This window comes from Lontra canadensis, unplaced genomic scaffold, assembly GCF_010015895.1.
Source record: "Lontra canadensis isolate GAN:19392208 unplaced genomic scaffold, GSC_riverotter_1.0 scaffold5, whole genome shotgun sequence".
Lineage (NCBI taxonomy): Eukaryota > Metazoa > Chordata > Mammalia > Carnivora > Mustelidae > Lontra > Lontra canadensis.
This window is the reverse complement of record NW_022630999.1, coordinates 36,157,335-36,173,563: the sequence shown is the minus strand read 5'-3', so window position 1 is coordinate 36,173,563 and position 16,229 is coordinate 36,157,335. Positions and strand designations below refer to the sequence as shown.

The following is a 16,229-nucleotide window of genomic DNA, read 5'->3' as shown; positions in this document are numbered from 1 at the left end:
CGTAACTGTTCACACCCTCCCTCTGCTCAAGCAGATCTAAACAGAACTTCCGACGCCCAGGCCAGCTTTCACTGAAGCCCGTTTGCTGCAGGAAACCTCAGGGCCCAGAGTCCTGGAGGTGGCCCCATTCGGGAAGCCCACTGTCCAGTCAGACAGAAGCTGCATTTGTTACTTTACATTCTTGTCTGATTCTCATTTTGACTCTACAAATGTCTACATGGACTAGCACCCCCACTTTACACGTGGGGAAACTGAGGCTTAGTGACAAAAGGTAACTTGCCTGTGGTCACATAGTCCCTTATAGTACAGCTGAGATTCAAAACCAAGGTTCAAAGTCCATGTTCTTTCCACTTTCTCCTCTGCCTTTACGTTACACCTCCCAGGGCCTCTGGGGCTATAAATAGTGGGGAGGCTGGATTTCATAAGTGAGGCCAGTCAGGCCTATAGCATAAGGAGACACTAACATCTCCCAGCCTGAGCCCTAGTATCCCCCAGGCCTCAACAGAACTCAGGTCCAGAGAGGCCTCAGCTTATCACTAGCCTTGCTCTCATGGTTATATTTAGCTCTGGACCTCAGAGAGACATGGGCCAGCCCCCAAGACATGGCACACCCCCAGGCCAGGCCCACCACGGTACACAGAAAGAGAAGGATGTCTGCCTGAGCCTTTTTAGATGTGGTGTCAGCCACCTCCAGTGGGGGCTTTCTGTAACCTACTTTTTTAGCGCATACGAAACCTTGTTCTTCTTGCTCCCTGAGGGAGGAACCACAGCTGCTTTACCAAGTATTTGTAACAGTCAGCAGTGTCTGTAATACATTGCATGTGGCTGTCGCTTAATAATCCTTTGTTGAATGAACAAATAAATGATCTAAGTTTATGTCCTAGAAATGTGGACATCAAAAACAGGACACAAATTCCCAGAAGGATACCTTATAAATCCACATGCATTTCATTCTATTAAATATAGTCAAGTTTATTCAAGGAATGGACATGAGTTTTCCTTATCCTTCTTCTCCCCAATTCTCTCTTCCTTCCAGATCTGGCATTAAGGCTATAGCAGGAGAAGTAGAGTGAGGAGGATCCAATCCTGAAGGCTGGCCTCTGCATGCCCCATGGGACAGCCACACACACCGGGTGATGGCTCCTGGAGTCCCTGTGTCCTGCAGGTGTCCTGGTAACAGACTTCCTCTTGTTCTACTCACCTTCTACAGGCCAGCCAGCTGCCTGCAGAAAGCTGGGGGGCTGGGTCTGCAAACCACCTGATGAGCACTTTGAGCAGGCCGCAGAGGTGTACAAGGTGTGCACTGGTTTGGCAGCCTGGGCTGAGCTCAGGAGCATGGACAGATCCTGACACTGGAGCTTAATGGGCAAAAGCTGGTAATTCCAGATCTTACAAAAATGGAAAGAGCCGCTTTTTTACAATATAAAGGACCGTAGCAAGGAAAAGGGCCAGGGCAAGGAAAATGAGAAGCTTGTCCGTCAGCTCTCGGCGATTATATTTTGTGATAAGCTTCCGTCCCAACTGGATGGTCCCTGACATGGACTTAAACTCTTCATTTGCATCCAGGATAGTCCGGGAAGAATTGGCTGAAACAAAAGAGGGAGGGAGCCCGACTCAGAGACTGTAGAGCACCAAATCCAAAGACTTTGCCCTGCTGGCTGGGTTACCAGCAAATAACATTGCACTCTGTAGCACTTTCCCCTCAGCCACAAGCAAAGATGTGAGCAGAAACAATCCAGAGGAGCAATGAACAAGGGAATTATAAGGAAAGCACCTCTCTAGGTCCCATCCAGCTCAGAGTGACATGATTTGTTTATATACAATGTCACAGGGCCACAACTAGGTATTTTTCAATGTGAACATCACCAGGGAAAAAAGAAGAGAGTTCCTTTCCTGACCAATGATCTCAGTTTTCCAAAGCAGGCAGGCGCTGGTGAGAAGAACCACCCATCCCAAGATGAACCTGGGTGACTGTGGCCAGGCACTCTGAAGTCTTTTTGGGGTCAGAAGCTAGAAGTTACCAAGACTTTCCACCTGAGGTGCACCCTGCCAGGACCCCTGAGAGTCAGATCTGCTCTTGGTGGAATCCAAAAGAGTTGGGCTGGTCCCTGCCACCAGCCCCACACATATCAGTTCTTCAGTCCTGGGACACTGCTGTAGCTTTAAAGATGTCACGCCTACGTCACACCTAGGCTCAGGCCACTGGATGAAATCTAAAGGAGAGGTGCATGTGCCTAGGAGACAAATGTACTTCTGAGTATGGGTATTTGAGCTGGACACTTGGGTAAGAAGGTCTGCCTGGTACGATTCTCCCCAAAAACCTAACATCATCAGAACATCCACAGAATAAAAATATGTTGTTAAGTGGAAGAGTGAGGTGTGAAAGAGCATATGTGAAAATTTCCATTTGTTAAGAAAGAGGGGGATAAACAATATTTAATTTGCTTGTGCTATACACGCTTGGAGGAGCTCAGAGCATATAAAAGAAACTGTTAACAGTGGTTGCCTTGGGGAGTAGACTTGATGGCCAGGGGTCAGAAGAGAGAGCTATGTCCAGGGCTGTGCAGTCTAATAACACAGCCCCTAGACACAGGTGGCACATGAACATGTGTTATGTGGCTAAACCAAGCTGAGATGTCCCTAGGTGCAAAGTACACACATGATTTCAAAGACTCAGTATGAGAAAAAGGAAGATAAAGTATCTCAGTAGATTTTGATATTAATTACATACTAAAATGGTAATATCTTATACGTAATGGGTTAAATAAATTCATAGGTTTCTTTTACCTTTTTTAAGGTACCTACTGGAAAATTTAAAGTTAAATACATGGCTCACATTCTATTTCTGTTGGACAAAACAGGCCTAGAGGCTTTTTTCTTAATCATGTAATGCATATTACCTTTCATAAAATTAAAAGTCAATAAGTAAGTAAAAGAAATTACCAGAGGAAACAGAGCAGCATTTATATAAAGACAGATGAAGGGGAAAAATAAACACACACTCGGATAACAAAATCCCTCTCTTGGCCCTTTCTCCATGCCTACTGCCATCCCAAAAAGCCTAAGTAAGAGTCAGCTCAAAAAAATCTCATAGGCCTTTCTTTTTCAACTTCATATTATAGAGAATTTTAAAGCATCACCAAAGTAGAACAGTATCATGAAATGCTCTGTGCCCATTACCCATACCCAAGAACCAACTCCCTGGCACTCTGGTCCCCATACTACCCCACCCAATTCCAGCAAATTCCAGACACTATGTCCCTTATATGCTTAAAAAAACAAAACAAAACAAAACTATAGTCCTATTAGGCTCTTAAATCAAGCTGAATTTGTGAGCTCTAAGGAAAGGATTAAGAATGCATTCTTCTCTCTTCAATAGTTTTCCCTCCTACAAAATGGGCCCTAAGAACAGCCCTCAGCACCCCAGTAGTCATTCAGCATCTGTGCACCCTTCTTACCACTTAACTATCTCATCTGTTTCTGATGTGTGTATAAACTGTGTGTGTGTGTGTGTGTGTGTGTGTGTGTGTGTGTGCAGGTGGGGGCGGGGGGGGGGGGCCTGTCACCTGCATCAAAGCAGAAAAGCCCTTCACTCAAAGGCCAGGTGGCCTCCTACTTTGCAGATTCTCCAGGCCTCTTCCAAGGCGTGAGCCCCGCCCCCAGCATACATGTAGCAGAGGTGATCACCTGGTACTGAGCCTAAATGCCCAGGTAAATGAACCTGGGGACAAGTTGCTTGCTTTGCTTTTCCTTCCTGCTGTTTGAGCAGTGCACTGAAAAAAAAGTGACTCAAAATTATAGATACCTTTTAAGGGTGATAATGGTATTGTGGTTTGGTTTTGTTTGTTTTTTGTTTCAAGAGTCTCTTATCTTTTAGAGAGACACATTGAGATATTTATAGATGATGTCTGTGATTTGCTTCGAAATAATCCAGATGGAGGCCCAGGAAGGGTGGGGCTGAAACAAGACTGGCCAGGAGCTAACAACTGCGTACTGTGCTCTCTGCTTTTGTCTCTTCGTGAAATCTTCCTAAACTGTCTCAAACAGTAAACTCTCTCCTGTTTTCCTATACAGACGACCCTGAAGAGGGTCAATTCTCTTCTACACTATAAGGGAGACAACATGGGAAGGCTGCTGGAGAGAACCAGGTGCTCAAGTGGCTTCTTTTGTGGCCTCTCACTGAATCTTTTAAAAGGCGCTCACGGTAAATATAACACCAGACAGTATATCACATGCTGAGGCCCTAGCAGACCAACCAGCAGCCAATACACTAAACATCTCCTCAAGCAATGATTCCCCAACCTGCCTGGTCACATGGTCCACAGAACTCAAGAGAAAAAAACAGACTGCCAGGCTCCTCCTCCAACCCTGCTGGCACCCACTCTCCAGGAGAAGGCCTGGGAATTCTGCTTTTCACATGAGGCCCTGGGAGTGCTTCTGCTGCAGAAACATTTTGACAGGGCTGTGCAGATCTTCCAGGACAACTACAAAACCAAAAAGAGAAGTAAGAGCAACACACCCCACTCTGGGTAACACCACACTGTCGAAGAAGTGAGAAGCCACACAAGTCAGTAAGCTTGGAGATGAGGCTGTGGAGAGGGGGCAAAGGTGGAAAAGCCTGGTGGCAGGTGTCAGAGCAAGGGCTTTGAGAGAAGCTTCTAACTCCAGGTCTCGCTTTACCTAGCGTCTGCATGGCTTCCTCGCTCTGCTGGACCTGCTGGGACATCATCCTGCTGATCCCCATGAGGCTCTCCGTGATGGCACTGGACGTCTGGGCCAGGCTCTCTTTGGTGGTTTTCCTGTAAGTCCAGAGTGGGAGGAGGCATGTCAACAAAACCCTGGCTGCAAGAAAACCCATCTTCAAATGAGATCCCATTTTTTTTATCTATCAAAATAACATATTTAAATATCAATGATCACAGTCAACACCCGCAAGGGTATGCAGATACCATACCCCTGAAGACTACTAGTAGGAATGCAATCTGGTGCTACCTTCTGTAAAGCAATTTGGCAATACGTATTAGGAGCCTTAGAAACATTTATGCCTTTGGCCCAATAATCTCATCCCTGGGAAACTCTCCAATGGAAAAATCCAAAATGTGGACAAAGCCTTATGTCCTAAGATGTGGCCTTGTGTATTATTTACAATACTGACAAACCAGAAATGTAAACAGACACAAACAGGATTAGCTAACACAGGGGAATACTATGTACTCTTAAACTTTGTTTTAGAGTTTCTAAAATAACAAGCAAATCTTTGTGCTACTATAGTATGTGAAGAAGAGCAGGGCCCTATATTTTATATACAGTATGATTCTGACTTTGTAAAAAAAAAAATGGTGGGAGGAGGCAATATATCAAAATGCGTGCAACACAGTGACAGTATGGTTTCAGTTTGTCATTACCATTTTTCTTTATTTTACCAATTAATTACAAGTAAGCATGTATTTCTTTCATACTTAAAAAAAAAATTACCTATATAATAAAGTGCCAGTTTTACATTGAAAACAAGAAGGGGTTTCCTATGCAGGTTTTGCACCTTGCCAATTGCTATCTGTTCTTTCATCAGGGCCCAGAAAGACAAAAAGACCGATACCTTTGCCTTAAGAGGTCTCCTCCCTGGAGAAGTTGTGCTTTCTCTAGATTGTCGATAGCGATTTTGCAAGTGAGATTAGCCTTCCTCCATGAAGTCTGATTGCTGAAATCAGAAGGGTCTTGCATGAGTTTCTGTCAGTCAGATCAAGTCACAGCAGTTCTTCCTTCTGGCAAGGGAGTGAGGGGGAAGGCCACCCAGGAGTGGACACCAGAGAGTCCATACCTCCCGCCGCTTCCACCTCTTGGTTGCCCCAGCAACTGCTCCAGCTCAGGCAACAACATCTCTGGTCTGGACCCTGGTGGCTGCCTCTGGGATGCTCTCCTACTGCCCTACTGTCTATAGCTATCCCCTTCCTTCCAGGGCAGCAGGAGGGAGCAGTGTGGCCTTGGCACTTCTGTGCTGACAGCCGGCAGTGGCTTCAGACTTCAAACTCGCCTTGGGGGTACGAGGCCCTGCTCTGTCATGTTATCGCTAACATTTTACTGCTCTCTGCCTTGTGCACTGGTTGGTTCCACTTCTTTAAGAAATGGAAGAACCATGAAGAACAACCATGTCTTACTCATCCCTGGATCACCAGTACCTACCCAGAATAATAGTTTCTGGCCCATGAGCCAATCAATAGGTATTATGAGAAGTAGGAAAATCATAGAAAAGTAGTTTTCCTCAATATTTCTTTTCTTTTTAAAGTTTTAATTTTTTTTCTTTTTTGAGAGAGAGAAAGAGAAAGAGTGTGAGGGCGAGAGCAGGGGGAGAGGCAAAGGGAGAGAGAGAAAATCTCAAGCAGGCTCCATGCTCAGCACAGAGCCTGACACAGGGCTTGATCCCAGCGCCCTGAGATCATGACCTGAGCCAAAATCAGGTGTTGGGCGCTCAACTGACTGAGCCAACCAGGCGCTCCTAAATTATTTAAATTCCAGTTAGATAACATGCAGTGGAATATTAGCTTCAAGTGTGCAATACAGTGATTCAGCACTTTGGTCTTGCTCAGTATTTTTTTAAGATTTGTCTTTAGACACCCAGAACAATCACGAATAAGATAAACACAAGGTATTAGGCAGAGCCCAGTTTCATGGGATTTATTCTTTCTTTACCTGACATCCCTTATGAGAGACAACTCAAATTTGGTGAACAGCTCCCTGGGGTTAGCAGTGCAGCCTTTGCCGATGGGACTATAAAAATATTAACTGCGCCCCTCGGAGAATCAAACTCAAGAACTAGAGCTCTTGGGGAGCTGGTTCACATCAACTGTGCTAACCCCTGAGATATTTACAAAGTCAAACACAGGGCACGTGAGCTGGCAGGGTGTTTTTCTAAGAGCACCTCTGTGCTTAAAACATTAAAATGAGATCTCTGCCACCAGAACAGCACTGCTATGCCACTCTACACCTGATATTTAAAAAGAATCCATTCAATTTTTGAACTGTTAGCAAGGGGGTTCTGCCGGGCCTTGTGACACAGACATGAGTAAACCACCATGGCTGCCCTCAAGGGGGCTCAATTTACTGGGGAAAAGGACAAGCAAACATTTGCTGAACAGTGTGATAAGCACAATAACCCAGGCAAGCACAACCAGTTTTCACACACAACCGCCTAAGTATTCATTTACTGCTTTCTCTCTATCTCCCCTGTAACTGCGCATTGTGAGTGGCCATTCTCAGCTTTAAACCCATGCGAAGCCCATCTTACCTGGTGTAACTTACTATACTTTATACAAGGGGTCCTCCTGACTTAGTGTTTATAATCTGAGTATCCTTGGTGGCCAACGGAAGCAAACACCATCACGACACAAAGTATTACAACTGAGCCACGCATTTTAACACTGGTCGCCACTCACACATCCCTTCCTATTTATACTAGCCCCTACCATGCCCACATCTTTGTCAGTCTCCTCCCGTTGCTGGGTGTTATAAACACAGCTGTTGCTCGGCAAGGATGATGCTGGAGAATTATTCAAATCAGAAGCAAAACCAGAGACAAATACAGGTCTGGCAGAGTTAGAGCAATTAACAAGTTTGAAGGGAACACCCAGGAGGAGGAGGATTAGCAGGGGCTTCAAAAGAGAATGACTTGCCTACCAGAGGACTGGGAAAGCTGATGGAGCCCTCAAATATTTTTGCCACAACACTTATGATTATGATACAGAAGTCAAATGTGAAGGGACGGGTACTCTTTCATGCCATCAGACAATTTTGTTGGAAAGTCCCACAACTCAATATCCAGAAATAGCACATACCTCAATTATACAAAGCTTAGCACACAGCTACAACGATAACCACCATTTAACATAGCATCACATTTTATATTTTGGGGTGTTTTATTTTTTAATATAAAGTTCCATTTAAAACTTTCTAAATATTGGTCCATCTTAAGCAGGACTTTCTCTGGTAGCAATTACCCTTAAAGAAAAAAGACGCTGCGGTGAGTGCTATGAAATGTGCAAGCCTGACTATTCACAGACCTGTATCCCTGGGGCAAATAATGTATTATAAGTAAATAAAAATTATTAATTAAAAAAAGACCCTGTATCACAAAAGCAACCATTTTTTGGTTTTGTCTTAAAAAATATATATATAATATAATGGTAAATATGCTTTTATAAACTATACACAATTTGACCTACCAACAACCACTGCTGGCGCCTGCTTTGAGAACCACTGATCTAGGGAAGACACTCAGTCTGTGTATAAATGACACAATTAAATCATTAAGCCAGGTTTGTTAGGCAAACCCTTGTACAAGCCTCCCAGGGAGCCAGTGACCTAGCACAGGCCCCACCTACCTGAGCATCTGCTTTTTGTGATTCTCCACTTCCTGGAGCAGAACTTGTTTCTCTGACTCTTTGTCTTGCTCTTTAGCTGACTGCTCAAGCTCCTTTGGGGGAAAAGAGGTCTATATTAAAATAATTTTAAAACCCAATATAAAAACCAAAGAGCACTTCTCTTTCTAGGCGGTTATACAATAGCACTTGAAAACCCTTCTAAAAGAGAACACTCAGAGGGGTGCCTGGGTGGCTCAGCTGTTAAGTGTCTGCCTTTGGCTTAGGTCATGATCCCAGAGTCCTGGGATTGAGCCCCACATCGGGCTTCCTGCTTGGCAGGAAGCCTGTTTCTCCCTCTCCCACTCCCATTGCTTGTGTTCCCTCTCTCGCTGTGTGTCTATCAAATAAATACATAAAATCTTAAAAAAAAAAAAAATAAAGAGAGAACACTTAGGAATGCCAGGTAACCGAGAACAAACATCCTTACAAGTATATAGCTGACTTGCAAGAAAGTAAGGCTAATCCTCAGGGCCCCAGGGAGAGAAGGGAACTAAGAGCCAGAGCGCTCAACCTGTGAGCTATGCACAGCTGCCCTGGAATGAGAGATTCACCCCTATAATCTACGGCACGCCTGGAATGAAAAGGGAATAAAAAGTTAGTAAATAGGAGCCCCCCGGTCCCACTTGGAGATAACATGGAAATACCAAACTGCTACATGTCCAAATGCTCACTCTCAAACCCTGGAGCTATTTCGTTATCGACTAGTAGCAAGCAATTTGAAGGTTTACTGTGTGCCCATATTTACACACATACATTCATATATATAAAACATGTGAAAATAGCCTTTCAAAAATAAAAAATTAAATGATTAAATCCGTGCTAGAGTGAAGGCAAAAAGATCAGCTAGGTTCAGTGATATTGTTAAAATTCTTAAGTAAACTCTTATGAAAGAAACTGCTTATTTTCACAATTGCCTTGCAAATCCCTTAAGAAGGCAACGCACCAGACCCAGACATACTACTTCTGAATGGCCAGTTTTTCGTCCAGGTTTGAAACAGATTGTCCTCTGTTGAACAACGGAAGTTGTTAGGAGCATCTGGGGCCATGTCACAGGAAAGTCACAAGTCTTTAAATCCCAGCACCACAAGCAGTGAGACCAGGTGCCCCAAGGCCCACTTAGGGATGGGCAGATCCATGCACCCATCTTATTCTCACTAGGGCAGAGCAGCGGAAACAGGCTATGCAAATGGGTACTTCTCACTCCAGTGGTTTTTGAGATAGCACATATACCTTAGCTGGATTCAGGAGTGCTATATGTGCATATGAAGTGACTGCACACCTTAGAAACAGGAAGGAAGAGGCTAGGAAAAGCACAGGATTAAAAAACCCCAGGAAACACTGACGATGCATTCAAAAGTTCCTTACTTTTACCTGGAGAACACGGTAGTACAGTTACTCGCACTGTCAAAACGTTTACTAAAGAACCCGGACAGCTCTCAAGCAGAGGTTACTGCCAGGATGGAGCCTCCTCATTGTTCCCCAATCTCCCCACATCTCAGCTCTGCAGCTACTCACCTGTATTCTGTGCCGCAATTGCTGAAACTTCTCTTTTACTTTAGTATTTAGTTCAGTAAGTGCACTTAATGGTCCTGAACAATCTCGAATATCCTAGGAGACATTGAAGAGGTGAGGGGGGCCTTTCTCGAGGCAATAAAATGAAATGATACCATCTGTACAGTGAGAGTTGGCTTAGACCACAACTAAGGCTGGCCTACTGACTATAATTCATCCTGATCTTTGTGGCTTACCTCTGCAACACAAGCAAAAACATTATCATTTACATTTCTTTCATATCTCTTTAATTTTGAGCAGGTAATATAAAAGCATAAAAAGAAACACGAATGTCTTGACTTATTAGTTCCTAAAGTTTAACAAAACGCCGCCCGGTCAGTATAAAAAGGCTTAAAACAGCTTGTATGTCCAAAAAGAATGGACATCCGAAGGTGTTACTTAAACTTTAGATCTTTCCAACTTGAAAATCAGGATGCTCAATTCATGGCATCATAGGACAAGGTTAATTTCAACCTGATTTTACAAACCATCTATTATAAATCACACTGTTTAGAGCCATGTTCAAGGGTAGATTTAGAATTTGTTTCTGGACATTCAAAATTACTGGCGTCAAGTTTTAGAGCAGGCCTTAGACCCAGAGTATGTGGATTCAAATTCTGGCTGTAGCAACTTTTTGGCTGTGTAACAAAAAGTCACTTGAGTTCTCTCTGCCTCAGTTTCCTCATCACATTGCCCACCACACAGACATCTAATAAGATGAGTCTTATTAGAGAGTACAGAAGGGGATTAAAGCAATTTAGATTATGTGAAAAGACAATTTTATTTGTATGGATCCTAAATTTATTTTTCTAGACTCATCCCAGAAGTTCTGCAATGTGTATGGAGAAGTGAAGTTGAAGACGGTTACATGTTTGCCTCAAGTTTCCTCACTTAACTCTCTGGCTTAGTTGTTAAATCACACACCCTTGCACCACTGTAAGGTTTATTCTACATCTGGTTTTACTGTCCTTCACTTTTTGCCACAGCTAGTTGCAAGCTAAGTCTACATCTAATGTTTGGTAACATTTGTTGGAAAGGGAAATGACACCTAAAATCAAGGTTTAAAACTCCCAGTTTCTTTCTGCTAAATTCTAGGAACCATTTCTATATTCCTAACTCTTGCCTATGCCAACTGGTTACTGCTCTGCTGCCTTCTGCCCTTAAATGGCTTACCGCAAAGCATCGCAATTACCCCACCTGTTCAACAAAGTTGTAGATACTCCATAAGTCCCTTCTCTTGCCACCATATGCCTTCTGATTCAGGCCTTCGCATTTTACCCGATTTCCTCATTTACAAAATTCATTTCATCGGGTGCCTCCCGTGTCAGGTAGCCTTTGGTACCAAGGGACACCACACCCTGACCAGCTGGCCAGGAAGGGGTGGGGCTAATGGCTCCCAGGACGCCACCAAATGGTGGGGAAGTTGGTGTCAGAAGGCGGGGTCTACCAGGGTGGCAGGTATGTTGTGTGGAGGTCCCCGCAGAGAAGTGTGTGAGGGGGCGGCCAATGGGGGCCACAAAGGGGAAGCCTGGTCAGGGGCCGGGGAACATGGGACTGTCCAGACAGGACAAGACAACAGCAAGTGAAGGGAGGAACAGGGCCAACGGTCAAGGAGACGGGACCAAAGGGGCACCACAACGAGGTAGCCGGCCGTGGGGCGGGACCAACGACCTCAGAGACTTGACCAAGTGGTTAAAGATCGGGAGGCAGACCACCGAGTTCATAGGAGGCCACAGGAGCCTGGGTTTAGGGACGCTGGAGCCCGGCAGGGGTCTCGGGAATTAGTACCTGGATAAGCGCCTTCACCTCCAGGTCGAATTTGACAATCTCTTGGTTACAGATACGGACGTGGACATCTTGCGGGGCCGCCATGTTGAGGACGCCAGCGACGGGCAGCGGCGGTGCCCAAATTTATGCGCGTTTCGCGTCGCGTTCCTTCGCGTGCGGTCTTTCGGCAGCGCCCTCTAGAGACCGGCCTGAGGCGAGCGAGGGTCCAGGCGGTAAGTCCAGGGGTTTTTCCGTGAAAACTCGGGATGGATTCAGCTTGGCCTCTTGGCGTGGTCCTAGGAAAACGGAGAAGAAGAGAGGGAGTATCAAGGGCGTTTTAACAGTGGCTCTTCCCCATCTTCTATCTAAGAGCCATTCTAATGACTCCATATTTTTTCATAATGAGGAAAAAAAAAGACTGGAAGGAAAATATCAATTGGGATGTCTCTGGAAGGAGGAGTTAACAATTTTTTATATTTCTTTAAATTTTCTTGCATTTTTCATATGTTGTACAGTGAATATAAATTGTGAAGCGAATAAAAAAAAATGAAAAATGGTATTACTACTTCAAATGTATGGAATTTAAGGCAGGTCTCTTAAAGCACCCCTGCCAGTTCAACACTTGGTCCAAGGGTTCTAAAATCACAACTGATCAAGCCACCTCCCTGCCTATACCTCTTCTATGGCTCCTGGTAGTTTCTTTTTGTGTACAGGTGGATTTATTAAATCTACTTCGCTGGAGTAGTTTTGATGGAAATAATTAACAGCAGACCCTCAACAAATGGTGGCTCTTTTGTTTCACTTTTATTATTAAATAGTCCCAAGTTTCTCAGCTGGTCTTCAAGGCCGTGAGCTCCTCAGCCCATCCCTCTCCTGGATTCCTCAAGCTCTTTTTGGATCTGTAGCTTTGGAATGTGCTGTTCCCTTTTCTTAGAAGGCTTCCCCCCTCTCGCTCCTACCCCCATGTACTTTTGTTCACATCAGCAAGCATAAATTACGAAGATCTGAATGCCTAGCTGTGTATTTCTCTTAATCCTTCAGCCACAGCTGAAATAGGCAATGCCCCAGTTTTACAGCTCAGTAGATGGACGAAGAGTAGATCTCAGCAAAATCAAAACTGAGCACCCCTGCCCCATGGTTACCTAACTTGAACGTGGCAGAGCCTTCACTGAAAGCCATGTCTTCTCTCAAAAACCAAATATAGCTCCTTGGGTAGTGTTGCACACACGGGGCTATGTAGCTTGCCCATCTGTTTCTCCATCGTTCCACACTGCCCCTTAAGGTGTTCATCATCCCACCGCACCTATCAGGCACGGTATCGCAGGCTTGGGAGTCAACCCTGCTTGACTCCTGCTGGACGACCCACTTCACATCTCTGTGCCTCCGAATCCTCCGCACGCTAACTGGTGGTAATCACAGGGTTGTCTGGAGGATTAAATAAGGTAGTACATGAAGAGCGCCAAGCATAGTGCAGCAGCGTGGCATGTGTTTAAGAACTCAATGGGCATTAGCTGCTATGACATTACTGACATTTTTGGAACGCTGCCTATGTGCCAGGCACTTTGTGCTAGGTTCTTAATGTGTGTCATCGAACTGAACTCCCATGACAAACGTATGAGGTAGAATTATCCACATTTTACACGTGAAGAAACAGCACAGAGAGAATGACTTGCCCAGTGCAGAAAGTGCTAGTCGAAAGATATGTGCATTTTAAAATTTGGATACATACTACCAAATTGCTCTTCAGACCGTTTATATCCATTTATACTCCCACAGCAGTGTGGTACAAATGCCTGCTTTCCCGCCAACGTGCTGTGTTAACAAATACTAAGATTTTTAAAATTTGCATTTCTTTTATCATGAATGAGATTGAGTGCTCTTTGTATTTACTTTGCTCACTTCTCTACTGTGTGGTTGTTCTTTTTCATACCAGTTTCCAGAAGCTCTTTATATAGTAGGAGGATTAGCCCTTAGCTTTTTGCATAGACTATAGAATTTCGACTTGCCTTATGATGGTTTTGGCCTTAAAGAAGCTTTTTAAATTTTTATTTCACATAGAATTTGTTGATCTTCATTTATGACTCCTGGATTTGGGATCCAAGTTAGAAAGGCCTCCCCATCCCCACCCCATGGGTTTTAAAGGAATTGCCCACATTTCCTTCTGTTATTTGTTCATTTATACATTTTGAGATACATACTGGCTTACTGTGTGAGATACAGAGCCAACTTTTCTTTTCCAGAGTTTCCTAGTTGTTCCAACCCTGTTTTCTGAGGAATCCATCTTTTTCTCACTGGTTCCGGAGGCTACATCTACCATAATAAATTCTTACATTTTAATCTATTTCTAAACCTTCCATTCTGTTCTGTTGGCCTATTTATGGACCAAAATGACAGTTTATAGTTTTATGTGTTTTCATGTGTTTGGTTTAAATGCCCAATCTTTTTCTCCTCCCAGCATCTCCCAATTATTTTTTCCCCTATGAACTTTATGGTTTTTTTTTAACCTCATTTATATTTTTTGAGATAGCATTACATTTTTAATATAATTTTGAAGACTGACAGCTTCATGTTGTTGGCTGCTCTGGTTCAAGAACTTGGGTCTTTTTTTCCATTTGTTCATGTCTTCTTCTGTGTCCTTCATGTTAAAGTTTTCTTTATCTAGACCTTGTACATTTTAAGTTCATTTCTGGTGATGTTTTAAGACTAAAATTTTTTCAAGAAACGGACATTTTTCAGGTCACTCAAAAGTTTTGGATCCTCAGATGGAAGCTCCCTATTTAGACACATGACCTTGGGCCCCTTTCACATCTGGCTTCTTGCTGGAAATTCCTATGTAGCTGACAGTTTCCACGCAGTTTTTCTGCAGTAGTTAAAGAAAAAAACATAGCTCCTTTTTTCTCCACCCTCCAACATGCTCCCTTCTAACAAACAGACCCAATTCTAAGCCCTCAAGCTAGAGGCCATCTTTGAGGAATAGATGTACAATGTGGTGACCCACACTCCGACTTATTGCCAATGTTACTTTGCTTCTATCACCTTTACCCTCAGATCCTGAGATGAGCTTTTGGTTACTACATCTGCTAGTTTTTGGCTTGAGTTCTGTTTCAGATTCTAAGCCTATTATCTCCTTCATACACAGATATCCATGCAAATATTACCTGTGACCTGGCCTGGTCCTTTAGGAGTATGAATTGTCTCTGAGTACAGGAGCAGACTGGAGTTTGAATTGGGGCTATCATATAAGCTGGGTCTGAGGTGAGTCCCCTTATCTGAGTCTATTCTCTTTTGTAAAATGGACATGGCCATCCACCTCAATGCACCGTTGACAGAAAAGCACCTAGGGGGTGTCATGAATGCCAGCCACCCTAGCCTTCTAGACTTCCTAACACCCCTTCCTCATTATAAATCTTTCAGCTGGGATATTAAAACATTTCCCAACTTTATGTCTTTCTGGCTAAAGGGCTCTTCTGGTTCTGAAAGGAGGGGCAAGTGAATGACCCATTGAACTGGGTGCTACCCACAAAATGTTGTTTCCTAAGGACTATACTGACCCGGCTCACTCAGCTCCTTAAAAGTTCCCAGACCATGACGGAGACTCCTGTGAGGAGTGGTCTTGACGGAGGTCAAGTCCATGAGAGGTTATCTCCAATTTGCTTTCTGACAGCCCCAGTGTCACCTGAATGAAGCAAAAAGAACTTCAAGAATCCTGGGATGTCATGCACACAAGCCTGTCAATTCTTCTCTTTTATACCCTACCGGATGTGGTTCCTGTGTCCTTGCAAGTATCTCGGCAATAATATACCCAGAACCCTCTGCATGTATAAGACAGCTCTTGTCTTATTCACATGCTGTCTCCCCTCAGCAAACTCGGAGCTCCTGGATCTCTCTCTAATCTCCTTATAGTCCAATGCCTAGCACACGTCTTGGCAGAGTATATGCTAAACAAATGTTTAGCATTTGAAGGAACACACTGTTCAGTGGTGTTCACTCAGGTCCCCTGACATAAGACTTTATGTATATGGAGACACCTGCGTGGCTCAGTTGGTTAACCGTCTGCCTTCAGCTCAGGTCATGATCCCAGGATCCCAGGCTCCCTGCTCAGTGGGGGAGACTGCTTCTCCCTCTGCCCCTTCCCCTGCTTGTGCTCTCTCTCTCGAATAAATAAAATCTTGAAGAAAAAAAAAGATTGTGTATATGCCCAGCCTATCTCAGAGACTTACTATGAATTATTAAACACATAACAAATGAAGAGAGACTCAAAACAGTTTATCTCCCTTGCTTACCCAAAGAATCAAAGAGGAAAAAATACGTGTAAACTAAACTGTGCTCCAAACTATGAAGAATGCAAATGTTTTCATCAATAAGTAATTCTCCATAATAGCTACATTTCACTAGAGTACTGAAAAATCAGCCCAAAGTATCCAGAATGTTAGTTCTTATGCCCTACACCAGGAGAGGGGCACCACAAGCCACAGCTCATGTTTGTCTTTAGTCTGG

The 16,229-nt window shown here is 44.0% G+C and overlaps 1 protein-coding gene and 1 long non-coding RNA gene across 2 annotated transcripts; one reads left to right on the top strand and one right to left on the bottom strand.

Moving 5' to 3' along the window:
- Window positions 1–951: 951 nt before the first annotated feature.
- Window positions 952–11,931, bottom strand: BNIP1 (BCL2 interacting protein 1). The gene is made up of 6 exons (XM_032851831.1): window positions 11,754–11,931; window positions 9,930–10,022; window positions 8,376–8,467; window positions 5,597–5,698; window positions 4,681–4,799; window positions 952–1,586 (listed from the first exon to the last, which is right to left on the bottom strand). Exons 1-6 carry the CDS (start codon window positions 11,835–11,837, stop codon window positions 1,390–1,392), a joined length of 687 nt encoding a protein of 228 aa, XP_032707722.1. The 5' UTR covers window positions 11,838–11,931; the 3' UTR covers window positions 952–1,389.
- On the top strand, window positions 11,871–15,848 carry LOC116864324. Its single transcript, XR_004381992.1, has 3 exons — window positions 11,871–11,965; window positions 14,872–14,987; window positions 15,397–15,848. It is a non-coding gene; the product is annotated as an uncharacterized LOC116864324 (long non-coding RNA).
- Window positions 15,849–16,229: the final 381 nt, after the last annotated feature.